Here is a 20,499-nt window from a genome sequence, read left to right as displayed (position 1 = left end):
TTGCGCCATCACGTGATAACCAATCGCTGTTCAGATACAGTCGGCGTTGTGAGTTTGAATTTGAAAACGCTTCAGTAAGTGAATCGATGCGCGTCTTTACTTCACCTCACCCTGAAATCACGGTAAAACATTTAAATCATTAATATATAAGTAACTTCATCTTTATTGGTTGGTTTATGACTATGAGGACACGATTTTATAACGATCGACATGTTGTTTAAACACTGGTACAGTTGAGTTAGCGGGCAAAACGTTACAGAGTAAACAAACAAAACTTACACATATTGTAATGCTAATTATATTTGTGTTTATGTGCGCTGAATAACACTTCGGCGTGTCATATTAAGGCTTTTTATGTGCACCAAAGTGTTTATTATCATTAAAGTAAACAAATGTCATCCTATATACTTAGAAATGTTCACTTTTTATAGTATCTGGTATACAGAATTAGATTTAACAATCTAAGTGTAAACTTCAAACACCGTTTCTTCATCTGTATGACTTTTTCTGGTTTCTCTACAACTGGTTTAAAATATGTTTTTTCATAGAGTCCGCCATGAAGTTCAGTAGGACCAAGGCGGGTCCACTTTTGACATGGGTGAGGAAACAGTTTAGTTTATTACTTGGGTAAAGTTGGTTTTATATTCGCACATTCGGACATCCGTATTCAATAGCCTTGTTAATCACACTACATTGGACATTCAGTGGACATTCACAAGTAAATATGCCATTAAAACAATACTTGCCTATTTTGATCGACTGTGAAAAATGTTGTAAGTTGACAGTCGTTGGTTGTCAATATCATGTCGCTGCTTAAAATTCGCAAACATTAATTTATTGCACATTTATTGGAAAGTCTGAATTTATCAGAAGTCCGAATGTGCGAATATAAAACCAACTTTACCCAAGTTCTGTTATTTTAATGCACTTGGTTATCCAATGTTTTGGTCTTCTGTATCCCCAGAACCTCATCAATAAGATGATGCGTTGACAGAAATGTTTTCCTTTTTCCATACAGGATTATAAGTAATATTTTTGTTTAAAAGTGTTATTAAAGTGCTCACAAAGTATTGCATATTTTCTACTGAGTGTCATCCAGTGATGTACAAACTTTTATATATATATATATATATATATATATATATATATATATATATATATATATATAAAATTTTGTTTTCTTTACTCAAGAAAATTGACAAAATGATGCTATTATTACTTACTGTTAGTTATTTTATAATCTATTGTTATTTTTAAAAGTGCAATATGTAATATTTTTGCAGTAAAACATCCAAAAACCACTAGGCCAGTGTTATATATGTTGTTCACTTGAGTGCTTACAATATCCCAAATGTTTCCAACTATTTGTAAATCATGAGAAAATTGCAATTTTAACCAAGGCTCCTGGGCGTGTGAGGAGGTGCCTGTCAATCGCATCATACCCGCGTTACCCTCGGTTTCCGGATTTATTTTGTAGAAACCATGGAAACACCAAAGACGCTTTTATATTTACATGTTTTAATAGACAAGGGAACAACTGTTTCAATATATTTATAGACAGAAAACTGATTATTGTTATATAGCTCAACATGTTTAGTCTTATTGTTTAAATCAATTTTCTTGATTTTTTGCGAGTACCATGCTTTACCATGCCTCAGAGAAAAACACTATTTTGTGAAGAAGCTAACATAGCATAATCAGATGCAGCTTTATTTTTAGTAACAGTAATACAGCATTTTCTCCGTCATGCAATACGTTTTAAAATTAATTGCATGCCATTTATCAACACGAGACATCCAGTATTTAATATGATATTCTAAAATCGATCTATGGATGGATGTTCATGGATCGCATCCATGAACATGTTTTCTTCCCGACTCAAATCCCTATTATTTTCCACCGGCTGTGATGTGAAGACCACATGTCCCAAGATTCTGCGCTCAAACTTGACGTCATCAAGCTACGCCTTTGTTTTGAATAGGCCTCTAGTGGACAGAAAATATTACATATTGCACCTTTAACATTGCAATGTATGTTTTATAGTATTAACAACTCTAATGTTTCCACTGTAAAGTTTAAAGAGATCTTTATATTGACATTTGTCCTTTTGACAGATGAATACCATGTTTCCTGAGAAGGAAATCTGGGAGTTCATTCATATGAGAAATGGGATTCGACTCCTGGAGATCTGCAACAAACTGTGAGTTGTTATTTTGAGACTCTTCTGGTTATATTGTAATGCTATGATAACTTGCAACTTAATTTACCTCTGACTAATGCATCATCTCTTGCTGTAGACGGGGGAAAGAGGACTTTGAGGTTTTTAAGACTTTATCCCTGTATAAGAAATTGGAAGTCATCTTCAGCGTTTTGCATGGTGAGTTTCAAATCTGTGCACGTGTCTTTCTTTTTACAATTTTGTGCTGTAATTTTATTATTCTCATTATGCTCTATTGATAGTATTTGATGCAAATGTTGAAAATGCATTTACTTGTTCCTTAAAAAAAAAAAAAAAAAGGTTGTGGTTAGACACTTCCATTAAAAGTAACTTGGGCTATTTAAATTTTGAAATATTAACACCTGTCATGGCCATGTATGTAACGTTTGCATGATTGATGTGCACAAATGTTTCTTTTATTTAACTTTTTTTGCATTTAGAAATGTTTAAAACTTTTTTTCCATATGCAGATGACTTTAACCTCAGCAAAAGACAAAGTTCCCTCATCTTACAGAAAATCGATGAAGAGACTGACCTGGAGCTTCAGCTTGCCAAGGTATTTGTGCGCTAAATCAGTGTGTTTCAAACTAAATTAATAAATAATAAAGAGCATATAAATAAAAATATTTTAAAATAGATCATGATAAATGCTTAAATACATTAAAATAAATATTGATTAAAATATTAACTAATAAAAATGTAATAAACTAGTAAACAATAACAATTAGATTGATAAATACATCTAACAATACTGTTCTATAGTGAGTAGAAAAAAAGACCTATTAGAATGTAACTTAAAGTGCCCCATTAAGATATTTTAAAGGTTCCTAATTTTGTTTTGGAGTCTCCTAGTTTGAGAAAGTAATATTTGGACTTTGATCTAAAGGAAAAGAAAAACATTTAAAAGCATCATGTGACCCCTTTATTGCTCCTATGCTGCTGTTGATGTTTTTGAAGAATCTTTTCTGTACACGACCCTTAATGTTCAAATGTATCAAGCTCTAATAACAAACAGCTGACATAAAGCAACATTAAATTGGTTCATATGACTTATTCTCCTATATTCTAAGTTTTCTGAAGCTTTGTGTGGGGAACAGACCAACATTTGAGAAATTACTTTTTTGAATTCACTACATTTTTAGGTCTTTGCTGCTGTGGTCACTTATAGATGCAAGGCATGTAAATTAATTTCAGGATGAATTGTTCTTTTAATGATATGTATGTATTTGTGCTGGATGTGCTGCACAGGTGGTGCTTCTGCTTTGTTACTGCAGTTTTAAAAAAGGCAACCAGTTACCCATGGATTCAAGAACAGAGGTGAGTCTTTACTTATGACCGCTAGATGCTTTGCTTTCCGTAGCTCTATATCTAGTGCCACTGTGACCAATATTGAATGTTCTGGCTCATTTTGAAATTGTGACTCTTTAACGAAGGTTCTTATGTGTCTCTCTTTCTCTGTCCGTGTCAGTCGGAGATTATATCCATGTTTCGTTTCGTTAAAGATGACGCTGATGGATTGTCTTTAGATGAAGGCTTAGATCAGTTTCTAGACCAAGACTGTAAGTAGCCACATTATTGCTTGTTTTAACACATTTTCTTTATCCAGTGTGCAGCATTATTGATGGTTCATCAATGTTTTTGAGAATGAAATGGATAATGTTTAAGTAAATGAAGGCAAGACGCTACATTGTTTTTTCAGGCACTGCTGCACTGGTCATTTTTGAGATTTTTGGTGATTTTTGTTTCAAATTAGTGGAAAGGAAACATCCAAAATACGTGATTTTTTTTTTTTTTTTTAAGTGCTCTTTATGCATTTGCATCTGTAGATTTCAATTACAATACTTATATTTTAATTTTTTTTTTTCTCATTCATCGAGTCAGAAATCTCCACTTCAGCTGCTTTTACAGTTGAATTCCTATATGGGTTTTACAGAGGGATTTCATTTTATTTTATTCTTAAAAACATTGTGAAAATGTATTTCTCTTTTTCTGGCTGTTGGCAGTATTTTCTGGTTTATGGAGTGATAAGGTATCCAAAATCCCCTCTGTAAAAAACTTTAACTTTTATGTCAACAAAATGAATCTTTTGAACATGGCTTTATCCAATGTTTGGATTTCTGTTCTGGAAATTATGCAAAGTAGTGCATATTTAATTAAATAATGCTTCATTTGCATACTTAAACATACCATTTCAGAAAAGCTGTAATACAACAAAGTTGGAAATAGTTAATGTGATCAATCCATTGGAAAAGTGTGGCGATATCTGTAATTTTTACATCAAATTGAATCTTTGCTCATCAATAATCTCTCTCATGCACAGCTGTTATAAAGGATGTGAACTTGTTATTGTACACTGATGACGAGTCTCCAGTCGTCCAACGGTTTCCCAGAGTTCAGTTTCAAGAGCTTTGCACAGTGGCTTCCAGCTCGTACAGGTAAGTGTCTTTTGTACTGATCCCATGGTGAAGGAAAAAAATGGCTTCTTGACTAAAACAATCCAAAATGTTAAATGGGTCACAGCTTCAGAAAGTTATAACTATATTATCATTTAGGCTGAGAACTAAGGCAGTACTGACTGAGAATACTTTTTATTTACAATAAAAAATGTTTAAAAAATGTTCAATGTTTAAAATCTTATGAAATGTTCAGTACAAGTTAATCTCAGTCAACACATTTGTGGCATAATGTTTTTTTCCTCTTTTCCTTTCCTTTCCTTTCCTTTTATTTATTATTATTTTTTTTTAACCTTACCTCCCATGTTGGTAACATGATTTTATTGTTAAAAAAATGGCTTTCTAACCTTATGTGTGCAAAGATATACACAATTATTCAACTTTTCCACCATGACAACGCAATGCCATGAATCCAAAAACCAAAAAAACGACTGTAAAAATTACAGAATGCATACATTTTAACAGAAGAATTTCTGTAAATTCTTTTAGAAAGTTATAAACTCCACTTTCTGCTTTTAAATCCTCCAAAAATTGGTCCCATTCACTTCATTAAAGGCGCCTTCCTTTTTTATGAAAATGAGGTACATCATGTCAAAACAATTTTTTGTGGTAATAAACATTAAACTACACTACATTAAGCTTAACTCAATGACAGAACAGTCCTTTAAGCATCAGCTATTTACTGATTTGTTGCTTTGCAACATTTTGCTGTCATAACAATATTGATTGATGTTAGAAATTTGTACAGTTGGAAATGATTACATTCTTGATCTCCAGCTCTCCAGTGCAGGATGTAATGAGCACACCGCATTTCCAGTTGAAGAGACTCCGGAAAGAATTGGCACATGAGGGAGACGTGAGAGACGAGCTGGAGAAAGAACTGGCCGATCAGATCAACATAATCTCAGAAAAAGGTATCCTATATGCCGTCTGGAGTGAATGAAGTAACCTCTGGTGTGAATTAGTTTTTAATTTCTCTCTCATTTGCACACAGAGGGTTTGATTATCCAGCTGCAGCATAGGGTGGACCGAATGCTGAGAGAACAACGAGAACTGGAGAAAGACCATAAAGATGCTCTGCTGGAGCTGCAGGAGAAGAACGAGAGGTGAGGCGCAAGGTTAAGGTTGACTATGGCCCTGTTTACACCTGGTATTAGGATGCAATTTGATCGATCAGATCAGAAGTAGACAAGACAGACACGTTCCGGTTTACACCTGGTGTTTTAATCCGTCTCTTTGTCCACTTTCAACCACTTCTGTCCTGATTTCTCTGAGGGGAGGGTCTATGGGCGGGTAAATGTATGGGCTTTGTCCGATCTTTCGATCTAATGGACAAAATAAGCTTGTGCAATTTACATATGAATGAAAAAGGAGATGATGGAAAAACACATGGAGAGCACCAGCTTTCGTTTCTGCTCTGACAGCCGCAAGACCAGCCGGACGCTGTGAGTGTGTTTTAGGAATCAGGAATGGTGAGAGAACATTGTGCTTGAAATGTTCTTCGTTTTCAAACAAAACTTGGGTCTTCAGCTGACAAAGTTTTATATCCCATCTGGCTAGTGTGCTTCCTATAATGTTTACACACAGTAGGCGGTCTTTACTGGCTATTTAACCATGAGCGTTTACAATATGAAAGCAATCCGGTCAAATGCATTTTCGAATATCTCTGGAAGTGGCCGAAAGTGAAGATGCTCAAAACGTTTTAGACCCTGTATACACCTGTTTTTAGCATTGTCTACTTGTGATCCGATCGACCAAAACGCGTCTTAATAAGATGTAAACAGCCTAAGCATGTCTGTGTGGGATCAAAAAGGTTAATAAATGCTATGAAATAAATTGCTAGTTCATGTTAGTTAATACATTAACTAATTCTGACAAATGAGACTTATTTGTAAAGCTATTTTTTCTTGTACAGTCTTCTCCGCAGAGTGCATGAGGTCGTGAAGCAGTGCCAAGATTTAAAATCTGAAAACTCTCAGAAGGACAAAAAGATTGATGAGCTAACAGAGGAGAACCATACTTTTGCTGCTCAGGTGAGATACTTCTTCTTCTTCCTTTCTGTGTTGCTAACATGTTTAAAACTGATTTCTCTCTCACTCTGGATTCATCAGGTGCGAAACGCATTCGCTCAGTTGGCGAGAGCCGAGGAGGAAGTTACCAAACTCACGATGGCTCATGAAACGTCACAGGCTGAATGGAGGAGCAGAAAGGAGTTTCTTGAGCACGAGTTGAATGAGGCCGTCAAACACAGGGTAGATAATTTCAATTAAATTATTTATGTTCTGTTCCTTTGCTTTGTACTCTCCCTGACTAGTATTTATTAATCTGTTTTGCGTTTTCTTGGTCCTGATCTCCCCGTGCAGGAGTGTCTAAGTGAGCAAGTGCAGATACTTCAGGGAAAGATCTCTGTTCTGGAGGATGAACTCCATAAAGCTCAGTCTCAGGAGAAAGGAGAGGTTTTGGGGCCCATCATGGAGGTGAGATGTTCTGTTCTTCTGTCATAATAATGTTTATACAGGGTTTTCTGATGGAAATTCTTTAAATTTAGTCAGTATTACTAAAATGTATTGTCAAGTTTACTAAAATGGTCTAAATTTAGTTGATGAAAGTTCATTTATGAACTAAAGTTTTTTTATTAAATATCACCATGATGCACAATACTACCTGTAGTCTAAAAATAATCATAGTAATCAGGGTTAATCAGAGTCTAAAGCTTATTTCATGTTCTTGCAGTACATGCATTAACTGTTAAAAGAGAGATATGATACAGCAATTTAATTCTTACTTAGCTGAAAACTAGAATTCACCAATGCTGACTAACATTTTTAATCTGTTTTTGTTTTTTAAGTCAGAGAAGCTTAAACAGGAGCTGGCAGATCTGACTCTTAAACTCGCTGAGCTTCAGGACACTATTTCCCGTCTTGAGAAGGAAAAGGCAGAAGTTGAGGCTTTGTTGGCTGAGGAGAGAGCCTCTTTTGAAAAGGAAACCAGAAGACTACAGATGGTTGTGTTCGATCTAGAGCAGTCTGTCAACAGCATCCGTTTGGAGAGAGAAACCCTGGAGGAGGCCTTACGGAGTCAGAAGAAATACTCACTGCGCAGATATCAGCTCTGGAAAGTGATGTTTCTCGTCTACAGCAGGTGGAAGTGCAGCTGACAGCGGAGATCAAAATCTCTGCGGACCTCCGCCAACAGAGAGAAGAGCTGGAGGGGAAGGTTGCCTCTTTAGACAAGACGGTTCATGCTCTGCATGCCGAGATCCAGGGTTTGGAAGCAGAGAGAGCTTCACAGCAGGATGCCCTAAATGCCCTCATTGTTGAGTTGCAAAGTGCAAAGAACACCGTTCAGGAATATGAGAAGAAGCTGGAGGAGCATAAAAAAGTGGTAGCAGAGAACGATTCCTTGAAAAAGGAGTCATGCACATTGCAGCAGGAGCTTAATGAGCATCTGCAGACCATTGGAGACCTTCAGGGGCAAATAAATGTTCTCAGACAGGAGAAAGCTGAGGGAGAGAACCAGGTTAGTCAGGCTTTGACCAAAATCGAAAGCCTCCAAACTCACATTCTAGAATTGTCTGAGCAGATTTCCCTAAAAGATGAAGAAATCAGAAATCTGAGGAATGAGTATGACTCTGTTGACCACGAGCTGAAGCTTGTGAAGGAACAAAATAGTGAAATAAACGAAATGATCAAATCAAATCGCAAAGAGCATGAGGAGACTGTTAAAAAACTTCAGCAAGAGCTTCACTCTGCTTGTTCAGCTGCATCAGAAAAACAAGAGGAAATGCTGGTTCTGTCAGCAGAGGTAACATCTCTTAAAGAGCAGATCTGCCAGTACAGTGAAAACGAAGTGCAGAAACAACAAGAATTGTCTGTTTTAGAAACCCAACACATCGTGTTGAAGGAGAACTTGACTTCTCTTCAGAACCAGTTGGCTGAGGCGACAACTACAGCTTCACAGAAAAATTCTGAGCTTCTCTTGCTTCAAAACGAGCTTCACCAACAAGAAATCCTTAGAAAAAAGGCTCAAGAGCTTGAGACTGCCAAGCGTGAGGAACTTGAAAGTATGGTTAGTGAACTTCAAGCTAAAATCCTACAAGTCTCCACTCTTGCCTCTGAGAGAGAGGTTCAAGTAATGTCTCTTCAAAATGAGTTGAAGGATCAAGAATTGAGGGCCAAACAAAATGAAGATGATCTCCGTAGAGAGCTGGAAGTCAAGGTTGGCACCCTACAAGGAGAACTAGATGTGGTCAATCGTTGTGCCGCAGACAAAGACAATCTACTGGGGTCTTTAGATCAAAAGCTGAAGGAGATGGAAGGGCTTTTCCTTCAAAAGGAAAAAGATGTCCTGGAGATGCATCAGGCAAAGGAGGACCTGGAGAAGAAGCTTGTTGATGAGAAACAACAACTGGAAGAGTACCAGCAGAATTTGGAGATGGTGAAGAAGGAAAGAGACCACCTGACAACTGAAGTAACCTCTCTCAATGATAAAATCTGCAGTTACCAGGACTCTGAGGTGCGGAAGCAACAGGACATTTCTGTTTTAGAGGTGAAATGCAACCTGTTAAAAGAAAACATGGCTGCCCTTGAGAAGAAGTTGGTGGAGGAGACAACTACAGCTTCACAGAAACATTCTGAGCTTCTCTTGCTTCAAAACGAGCTTCACCAACAAGAAAGCCTTAGAGAAAAGGCTCAGGAGGTTGAGACTGCCAAGCGTGAGGAACTTGAGAGAACTGTGAGTGAACTTCAAGCTAAAATCCTACAAGTCTCCAGTCTTGCCTCTGAGAGGGAGACTTCTCTTCAAAATGAGTTGAAGGATCAATTGAGGGTCCAAACAGTCTGAAGATGATCTCCGCAGAGAGCTAGAGGAGAAGGTTGCCACCCTACAAGGAGAACTAGATACGGTCAATCGTTGTGCTGCAGACAAAGACAGTCTGCTGGGGTCTTTAGATCAAAAGCTGAAGGAGATGGAAGGGCTTTTCCTTCAAAAGGAGAAAGATATCCTGGAGATGCATCAGGCAAAGCAGGACCTGGAGAAAAGGATTGATGAGCTTGTTGTTGAGAAACAACAACAACTGGAGGAGTACCAGCAGAATTTGGAGATGGTGAAGAAGGAAAAAGACCACCTGACAACTGAAGTAACCTCTCTCAATGATAAAATACACAGTTACCAGGACACTGAAGTGCAGAAGCAACAGGACATTTCTGTTTTAGAGGAGAAATGCAACCTGTTAAAAGAAAACATGGCTGCCCTTGAGAAGAAGTTGGTGGAGGAGACAAATACAGCTTCACAGAAACATTCTGAGCTTCTCTTGCTTCAAAATGAGCTTCACCAACAAGAAAGCCTTAGAGAAAAGGCTCAGGAGGTTGAGACTGCCAAGCGTGAGGAACTTGAGAGAACGGTGAGTGAACTTCAAGCTAAAATCCTGGAGGTCTCCGCTCTTGCCTCTGAGAGGGAGGCTTCTCTTCAAAATGAATTGAAGGATCATTTGAGGGCCAAAGAGTCTGAAGATGATCTCCGCAAACAGCTGGAAGAGACGGTTGGCACCCTACAAGGAGAGCTAGAGGCGGTCAATCGTTGTGCCACAGACAAAGACAATCTGCTGGGGTCTTTAGATCAAAAGCTAAAGGAGATGGAAGGACTTTTCCTTCAAAAGGAGAAAGATGGCCTGGAGATTCATCAGGCAAAGGAGGACCTGGAGAAGAAGCTTGTTGATGAGAAACAAAAACTGGAGGAGTACCAGCAGAATTTGGAGATGGTGAGAAAGGAAAGAGACCACCTGACAACTGAAGTAACTTCTCTCAATGATAAAATCTGCAGTTACCAGGACACTGAAGTGCAGAAGCAACAGGAGATTTCTGTTTTAGAGGAGAAATGCAACCTGTTAAAAGAAAACATGGCTGCCCTTGAGAAGAAGTTGGAGGATGAGACAACTACAGCTTCACAGAAACATTCTGAGCTTCTCTTGCTTCAAAGTGAGCTTCACCAACAAGAGAGCATTAGAGACAAGGCTCAGGAGGTTGGGACTGCCAAGCGTGAGGAACTTGAGAGAACTGTGAGCGAACTTCAAGCTAAAATCCTAGAGGTGTCCACTCTTGCTTCTGAGAGGGAGGTTTCTCTTCAAAATGAGTTGAAGGATCAATTAAGTGCCAAACAGTCTGAAGATGATTGCCGCAGAGAGCTGGAGGAGAAGGTAGAAACCCTTCAGCGACAATTGGAAACTGCCAGTCGTGATGTCATCGATAAAGGCCAACTTCTGCAGACTTTAGAACAGAAGCTGAGGCAGATGGAACTGCTGTGCCAACAAAAGGAGAAAGCTGTCCTTGATAGGCATCAGGTAAAGGAGGACCTGGAGAAGAGGATTGATGAGCTTGTTGTTGAGAAACAACAACTGGAGGGGTGCCAGCTGAATTTGGAGATGGTGAGAAAGGAAAGAGACCATCTGTCAACTGAAGTAACCTCCCTCAATGACAAAATCCGCAGTTACCAGGACACTGAAGTGCAGAAGCAACAGGAGATTTCTGTTTTGGAGGTTAAACACAACACATTAATGGAGAACTTGGCTGCTCTTAAGATGCAAATGGCAGAGCTGACAACTACAGCTTCTCAGAAAGAATCTGAGCTTCTGATGCTTCAAAAGGAGGTGTGTGAACAAGAGAAACTTCGAGAAAAAGCTCAGGAGCTTGAGAAGTTTGTAAGTGAACTTCAGGCTAAAATACTAGAGGTCTCCACTCTCACCTCTGAGAGGGAAACTCAAATAAGTTCTCTTCAAAATAAAATGAATGATCAACAATTAAGGGCCAAACAGTCTGAAGATGATCTCCGCACAGCACTTGAAGAGAAGGTTCAAACACTACAGAGACAATTAGACACTGCCAGTCGTGATGTCACTGACAAAGACCGTCTTTTGCAGTCTTTGGATCAGAAGCATCAGAGGCATTCGGAATTGCTGTGCCAACAAAAGGAGGACCTGGAGAAGAGAATTGTTGAACTTCAAGCAGACAAACTTCAACTGGATAGCTACCAGCAGAATTTGGAGATGCTGAGGCAAGAAAGGAGCCATCTGACTTCTCTCAACCAAGCTCTTCAGAGGGAGTGCGACGCCTCCCAGAAGATTCGAGCTGAGCTGGAGTTGAAGGTTGAGGAGAAAAACGGTTCCATCCTTGCTCTTAAAAAGGCTTCCCGACAGTGGGAGGAGCAGAATCTGGAACTCTTGGAGCAGCTGAAGACAAAGTCGGAAGCAGTAGAGCACTACAAAGCACAGGTCTGTGTTGACTTAAATCTGTTTCTTTCATGCATTTTGATGTTTTAAAGAATCCTCGCTGCACAACTGAATTGCTCCATTTTGGCTTGCCCTTATTTTAAAACTCAACGGCTGTCTTATGGTTCTTCCTCAGGTGGAGAAAGCCAAGAATCACTACGACAGTAAAAAGCAGCTGCTGGTGGAGGCTCAGGAACTGAACAAAACTTTTGAGCAATCACTTGATGCCAGTAAGAGAGAAATCAAGGCTCTGGAGACTGAACTGAAGCTAGCTCGCATGGAACTAGACCAGGCGAATGCCAAAGAGAAGAACCTTGCGGCCAAAGTGAAAAGCTTGGAGGCACAAGTTAGTTTACATTTTAAATTTTCAACAATGTGTAAATTAAAATGAATTAAGCTTTTGAAATTTGAGTTTCCTGTTGAATTTCATGGTTTGTGTTTTGGTCTCAGGTTGACTTTGCTGACAGGCAACTGCGAGAGCAGAGGAAGATGACTGATGACATTGAGGGCATAAGACATAGAGAATGCCAGTACATCAGAGTCCCAGAAAAACATCAAGACACCAGCACTGACAGCTTGGAGTTTGAGCTGAACGATTCGCTCAATGCTAACGGGTAACTAAACCAGCCCAGTTGTACAGGTTTCTCACATAGTATTTCAAGTAACTCATGCAATGTCATTGTCCTGTTTTCCCAATATGGCAGTCATTCAGCAGTACCGGGTGAATCCAGCACTCCACTAGTACGCAGTTCTGAGCGTTTGGCTGCTAAACGCCGTGCCTTGGGGGCCGAATCCCTGGAGACTCTCTACTTCACGCCTATGGGTCAACAAGGCAACAAGCGTAAAGTGGACCACAACGATGCCTTTGAACGAAAACTAGAGTCCAGCATCACTTCCATTGGCGATCTTGTGGTTGACTCGTCAAAGAAGTTGACCGCTTCGGCTCGCAGGCGACGTACTACACAAGTTATCAACATCACAATGGCTAAGGTAGGAAATGCACAAACATCTTTTTGCCTTCTGCATTTCATTGGGTTAAAAAAAAAGGTTCAGTTGGCTTTCATACAGTAAGTTCCACATTAAAGAACCAATCAGTAAAATCACTGTCAGGTCTTTACATAAAAAAAATTGACTGGATCAACATGAAATAGACAGTTTTTAAGCATAATTTTCACACATCACTGCAGCTTCTGTTACTCTTGGTTAGGGCTGCACTTGCATTAAATGCTATTTGTGCGCAAGAAACTGCATTTATGAGACTGTTTACGTCAGATTTTATTGCTGATTTGAAAAGTTTGGCAAGCAGAATTCACTTTCTACATTCAAGAGAATAAAAAGGAGCTGTACTTGCATGACAGAAAAAAGGAAGAGATCTGAAAAAGGAAGAGACCTTTTGACCTTTTTGAAGCCATGAAGATATTTTCAGAGTTGCTAAGGTTATAAATTGTTTATTCTTTTATTTTTGCTTGTTTAGAAGACACCAGGAAGTGCTGAAGGCGAGGAGTCCTTTTCTAGTCTGCACTCTGCCCGATCTCAACCCAACTTGGCAGTCCATCACTCACGGCCGATCTCTATAGACTTCACAGAAGAAAGTTTATCAAAAGCAGACACCCTTCAAAATCTGCCTGGATATCGCAGAAGTGCCGTGCACACCATCGCCCCACCAAGAGGTGAAATTCTGTCATTAGACCACATTGTTTTTGGTTACTTTTCCCAGTACTTCAGGGCTGCATGATTATCAAAATAAAATCAAAATTGCTATATGGCTCAATGAGATGATCAAATTGCATTTAAATATATGAGCAGCAACCTCATATCTGCATTGAGATTAGGAACACAACATAAGCCAGCCATCTTCTCATACTTGTAATGAAAAGTGCTTATAAACTGTCTGTCGTCAACAAAAGAGAAGCTTTAAGATCAACCTTCTGTTTTCCATAAGTTTGATGGTTTAATTTTTTATAAAAGAAAGACAGTGGTAATTATAGGACTGTAATTTTGGATTTATAATGTAAAAATGTTAAAGTAAAATAAAGTGAAAATTTATTTTATTAAATACTTGATTTAAAAAAAAAAATTATATATAATGTATGTGTGTGTAATGGGAGATTACAATATTAATATTTCTTATTTTGTTTAGTTTTTTTAAATGAATCATAATAAAACATTATTTTATAGTCATTTATATATAATCAATGTTCTGTTTTTAATTTTTAAAGCGCAATCACAATTTGTATCAGAAGAATTGCTGTACTGTAAAATACTATTATTATTATTATTATTATTATTATTATTAAATACTCTTTATTTTACACTGAAATATTGCAATAATATATTTAATATTCTATTTTGGTAATAATTATAAAAATAAAAGAATTATTATTATTATTATTTTATAGTCATATTGATACAATCACAGAATTTTGGGCCAAATTGTGCAGCCCTACAAACAAGCACAGTAAACCTGGTGTTTTAAATCGCAGTCACAATTTTTATTATAAAAATCGCAATTTGTTTTTTTTTTTCCTACCCAAATCCTGCAGTTCTACTTGAGATAGTAATGTCTAGATAGATAAGTAAAACAACTTATTTTGTATGTATGTGTGTTGTGTAGCCGCCAGTACATTCTGTATCGGAGCGGAGAATGAACCCGAACATGCTGGTGAAGATTGGATGAGAATTGCCGAATTGCAGCTACGAAACAAAGCATGCCTGCCTCACCTAAAGAGCAGTTACCCATTGGAGTCAAGGGTGAGCTTGTAAAAGATAGCTTTAGTTGCATTGTTTGTATAAAACTAGAATCAAACTTTATTGTTCTGCCTCTGTAGCCCAGTCTGGGACCCTCGTTCACTGTAACGGACGAGGACCTGCGTTTGGGTGACCCGGATGAGACGATCCGACGTGCTTCCATGGTTCCGGGTCAGATACAAGAGACCCTGAACTCTCGCCGCTTCTCTCTTGCGCCCGGAGCAAATTCGAGCCAGGGTCCCGCACACTCCCAGCCTCATCGTGCCACCATGTTGCCGGGTCAGATCCGGTCCAGCACTGCTGCTCACCGGGCCTCTCAGCTCACAAAAACAAGCTCACATCTGCGTGCTTCTGAAAATAAACGCAGCCCGTTGGCTCCCAAACGCCCTGGATCCCAACTGCAAGGCCCAGACACACCTGAGGTACGAGAGGTTGATATGAAGGGGCAAATGTTGATCCCACTTGATTGATTCTGAAAGTGTTTAAGCATTTTCATTGGACAAGAAACTTCACTAAAATGTAAGGCTGTTGGTTACAGAAGTTGTTGTTTCCACAGGCGAAGAAGTTGGCAAGTTGCTTCCCTCGACCAATGACACCTAAGGGCAGGTTTGGAAACAGTCAAAACAGACCTCCAAACTCTCCGGTAAAATACTTTTGCTGAATGCCTTTGGTTGTTAGAATTTATTTGAGGACATATTTGCTGTAAAATATCCCCAGAACTTAGCTAAATAGCTATTTGTACACACTGCTAATAGTGGTCTATAAATTAGCTAAAGTAGTGCGTTTTAAGTGATTTTAATAATAAAGTGTCCTTTAGAGTTTGGTTGATGTTATTACAGTCAGCTTTATTTAAAAACGATAGTTTCAGGAATATAAAGGCCAACATTCAATGGTAATTTGCCATGTGTTCCCTCTGAAGTTTTCAGTGGGTTTTTAAAATGGCAACCAAAACCTTGCTACATAAAGACTACGATTGTCTAATGAATCTACTTTTTTGTGGCACTTGCTGTGTGTAATTGTGTTGTAAAGTAAAATGAGGAAGTTAATATATTACAGACCTTATGACAAAATATTTATATATACTATTTGAAGTGATGTCTGAAGGGGTATGTTTTGTTCGATTAAACTATCAAAATATGAGAAGTATTTTGTTTTTTTAAATATGAGGGAAGAACTAAACACTAAACTTTGTTTAGGTATTTATCTTACTAAATTATTTGGCAAAAAAAGGAATACAGCTACAGGTTTCATCTATATATTTTTATTTCACAAGAAAAAGCATACATTGACTACAACATATAATATTTCATTGATTCTCTCTTCGTTTGCTTGTTCATAATTTCTTTGTATGAAAGCCTGGGCAAAAATTGTTAATTTGGCATGTTATCACAAATAAAACAATCGACTCAAAGCATAACTATGCAATATACTTACAAAATTTTTAATAATATTTGAATAAAGTCAATTTTCCTAGGCCAGACATCACTTTTGGCCACTATATTTAATAAAGACCTAGTGCCTCAAAGAGTAGCATTTTAGAGCCTAAATAAATAATAATAAAAAAAAAATTCTAATTATTATTTGATAATCTCATAATGGGCCTTTTACGAAAATAAAGTTAACTACAAGACTAATGTAATATTTTGAGAAAATGCTTAAATTACAAGAATAAAATAGCACTGATTATGCAAGATTAGGCCTCTTATTATGAGTAGTGCTATTCTAAAAACTGTAATGTATATCACAAATTACAAATGTTTTTAGGGCTATAAGATGAGCAGCTCTTTGGAAGTACATTGAATGTCCTCATTTAGATGTCTAGGTAAATGGGTTTGTTTCATACAGTAATAATATTTCTGTTTTTTCTCACTTTCTTTCGTCTGTAGGCCGAGCGAAGGCAATCTGTGTTGTTCACTATTGAAAACACTCCAAAGAACAAAGTTCGTGGTGACAGCAGGCTGCAGCGCGGCCTCAACAAGCTGCGTAACAGTGCCCGCAAATCTCCCGCCGTGGCCAGTCGTGCCCTGCGTTCAGCAGTGAGCGGCAAGTCTCCTCTGGATTCCACTCTGAGAAAGTCTCCCCGAAACAAGTCCCCCAAATCCTCCAGTGCCAGACAGGTACAATAAACACTTCTTTTTAAGAAAAAGCTCTCTGTAGACATGAACCAAGACCATGTAGTTCTTATCAGGTATGAAGATCCAGAGCACATGGTAGATTAGTGATGCATTGAAATTTTGGGCAGCGAAAAACGAATTTTCATTTGCTGCCGAAACAGTTTTGGAAGATCAAAATAATTGACTGAAATTATTAAATTAAATTGTTGCCACGTGTGTGTTTCCTGCACATGGATAAGCTGGGTTGGCAATATCGATTTTATTATTCTTTGTTTTGATGAACCAAGATCTTTTAATCTGTGCCGTTTTCAGTTTATGTAAAACTTTCATAAACACAATACTGTATAATGAACAATAATTACAGTAAGCTGTTACTTTTAATACGAAACAAAGTCTGAGCGTTCAAATTCTGTCAATTTTCTCACAATTCAAACAATAAACTGATCTCATATTCTTTACTACTAGTTATAACATGAAATAAATATGAATGAACATCAGAAGGTATGTTAATAAAGTAGTCAATAAAACAGCTTGTAAACATCATGTAATGTTACATTTACCTCAGAAAAGCCATTTGATGTCCATAATGTTTTAGTTGGCTAGAAAAAAATGACTCCAGAGAGGAGCTTTTTGATAAATATATGCAGTTACATATTCATTATATTTTTACTTAACTTGTTGTCTTCATTTTTTAATGTATGTTAAACAAATCTTACATGAAAAAAGTTATTGCAATCGTTTAAATGTTTATATTTTTTAACAATGTATTGGCGTAAAATAAGTAAATTAAATTAATGCAACTAACTTATTTTAGTGTTGATTATCAAATAAATGTGATTGATTTTTTTTTTATATATATATATAATAATATAAACTATAAACAATATCTGGTTTCGGTTTTCGTCTAAATGAAACTGTTAATTACTGTTTCAGTAGGAAATAACTTTCATTGCATCACTAAATATAAATGCACTGGAAAGTATGTTTTATTTATTTAAATTCCAGTATTGTTTAAAAATTGCAGGTGTGTTGAAGTATTTGCTGTGTGTCTGTTTAGGGAACAAAGTGACTCGCTGCGCTGATCAATGCTGATCTAAGTATTTATCTGTACGTGTTTGCTGTTATATGGGGCGGTAATCATTCCTATAAACTGCAGGTCTCTTTCCTCTCTGCGGGCTTATTTCACTCACCCTCTGGTGTTCATCCGCTCAATTGAACTGTGGCTTTGAGTTTGGTGGCTGGTATGACCTAATTTTATCATGAAATTTAGGAAAATGGTTTAAATAGTCATTCTAATTTTTAGATGCACAACTTTACAAATTAAATGTCCTTAATGTCATTTGATTATTTTAATACTTAATTTGTTTTTAACTTATTTTGAACAAATTGTTTGTCAAAAGACTAGCCATTAAAAATATAAAGCAGATAGTTTCATATCAGCTGAGTTCTATAGTAATTGCTCAGCAATTGTAAACGTATATAAACTCACCTTTTATGGTGTCTAACAATGAGGAGTTTCTCATCATCTTAATTTGTTAGCTGAGTTTAATGTCGAGATGCACTGATATGAACATTTTGGCTGATACCGATAACCGATAATTCTTTATAATTGAAAGCTGATAACCGATATATTGATAAATCTAAATCAAAATTTTAATATATTTTTATATTAAAAAGGCTTTCAGCCTGATTACAAAGACAAAAGTCTCACCATTAAAAGCCATGTCCCAAGCACACGATTATATGACAGACTTGTACTGCACATTGTACTTAACTGTATTTTCCTTTTTTGAAGTGATTTCAATCATATTTCAAGCAATTCAAAACCATAATAGGGGACAGTGCGCATCTGAATGAAATGTTATTATTTTCGGCTTTATATCAGCCAAATTTTCTTATCGGGCCGATAACTATAACACAAAAAATGAACGTATATCGGCTAAAATGGTTGCCAATATATATCGTGCATGCCTAGTATAATGTCTTTGTCCCTTTTGCATGTAAATAACATGCAGTAATCATGTCCACTAATATACATGCAAATGTAGACCATATTGTGTAAAAATTTGACCGGTTGACACATTTCTAATGTCCAACTGCTCAGATATGTTGTCCGGTGGTGGTGTTTCACTGCATTTCTGATCATTTCACCTGATGTTGTTGTTAGTCAGTTGCAAACTGTAGTTTAAACTAAAGTTTCTCACTTTCAAAATGTAATTTGTTCTTATTTCTCAATTGCAGTTTCTATATTGTACACTCATATGTATTTGAATGCATCTTCTGACACCTCTTTCTCTCTCTCCACAGATGAAGTTCAGGATGAAGGTGTAAATTTGAGGATTCAACACACATGCCAACTATTCCCTTTTCTTATCTTTTCTCTTTGCAAATAAGTTATTTTTTATTATGGGATGCAGTGATCTTAATTACTGTCCTCTTTATGCAATTGGTTGCATCTGTATAATATTTACATGTTCCTTGTTCTTTGATAATAAAATCTTTTATATCAAATCATTGACAGGTTTGTCAGCCATTGCTAAATAAAAGCAGTGCATGTGTAAATGCAGCAAAGTCTCTGTTGAAAGTCAATATATCTTAGGAGTGTTTAGAAACAGTTATTCTGTTTTGTGGTCAGTGCTTTAGAAATGGCTTTATACTGTACATTTGTGTAAAAAAAAAAAAGAGTAAAATAATCAAGTTTAATAAAGACTAAATGAGCTTCTATAAATGTAAAATGTTTTAATTGGTTTTAAATGTGCAATATTTGTGAAAGATACCTTTTGGATGTTGAACTCCTTAGCTTGGATGTTTAAAACTGAATAATTAAAGGCATCAAAACTGGAGAGAGAAAAAACTTATCAGTTAAAAGTTGATGTATCTGTCAGATCACACTTATGTTAATAGAATTGATGTGAAACAATGTTACATATTTATTAAGAATCAGGTCAGACTGAGTCTGTAAAATAAATATAAGATATGTAAAATAAAATCAAAAAGATTAAATTGCTGACTGCATTACATCCTCAATTAATCAGATGCTCAGCAAAAAGTTTTTTTTTTTTTTTTCCCTAGTCATCCCTAGGAATGGATTCATAATCTAAATTTATGCAAAGTTTCAGTTGTCATGTGTTTTCATAAGTGGTAAGATACCTGCCAAACTCTTGATTCCCGGAGGATTGCATTCAAACCTGTATAAGGTAAATCATTAAATATATGACCAAGTCAGCTACACACATCAGGTGGTTTAAATGTGCAGTTTTTATTGTTTGGTGATTTTATTTTAAGGGGTGTAACTTTATTTGGAAGATCATAACATTATACAGCATTTAGATTTAGTTGAAGAACTTAACTTACAACTGTCATCCCATATTTTATGCTATACATGAAAATGGAGTTTACAAACTTTGAAGGTTGTAATTAATAAATGAATGCTTTGGAATATACTGTAAGTCAAAGTTTGGCCTCTTTTGAAAGAAGACAATTGACAGATTATTGCTGAAGTGAAAGCACTTAAAACATTTAGAAAATGTTATATAATTTTTAAGTTTATTAATGCAAATGGATTGTTCATACAGAATATGTATTTTTAAAAATAGGTTGCACTTTAACATTGCTAGAAAATCAAAACACATCAAACCAAGTTGTTTGAGGTTGATATCACAATTAAATTGAGATTTCTTAACCGCACCCACATTGTATATTTTC

The 20,499-nt window shown here is 36.7% G+C and overlaps 1 protein-coding gene across 1 annotated transcript; it reads left to right on the top strand.

The window, feature by feature from the left end:
• Window positions 1-19: 19 nt before the first annotated feature.
• LOC125248558 (nuclear mitotic apparatus protein 1-like) lies at window positions 20-19,360 on the top strand. Its single transcript, XM_048160508.1, is given in 25 exon segments — window positions 20-122; window positions 549-598; window positions 2,115-2,200; window positions 2,298-2,377; window positions 2,689-2,774; window positions 3,467-3,535; window positions 3,687-3,777; window positions 4,539-4,653; window positions 5,449-5,585; window positions 5,666-5,777; window positions 6,587-6,704; window positions 6,783-6,923; window positions 7,035-7,148; window positions 7,520-7,751; window positions 7,754-9,494; window positions 9,496-11,935; window positions 12,069-12,278; window positions 12,383-12,546; window positions 12,637-12,922; window positions 13,407-13,602; window positions 14,547-14,683; window positions 14,761-15,102; window positions 15,237-15,323; window positions 16,567-16,797; window positions 19,102-19,360. Coding segments are annotated over 24 exon segments (7,281 nt in total). The 5' UTR covers window positions 20-122; window positions 549-556; the 3' UTR covers window positions 19,126-19,360.
• Window positions 19,361-20,499: the final 1,139 nt, after the last annotated feature.

Source organism: Megalobrama amblycephala, linkage group LG16, assembly GCF_018812025.1.
Source record: "Megalobrama amblycephala isolate DHTTF-2021 linkage group LG16, ASM1881202v1, whole genome shotgun sequence".
Taxonomy (NCBI): domain Eukaryota; kingdom Metazoa; phylum Chordata; class Actinopteri; order Cypriniformes; family Xenocyprididae; genus Megalobrama; species Megalobrama amblycephala.
This window is presented reverse-complemented; position numbering and strand designations above follow the sequence as displayed.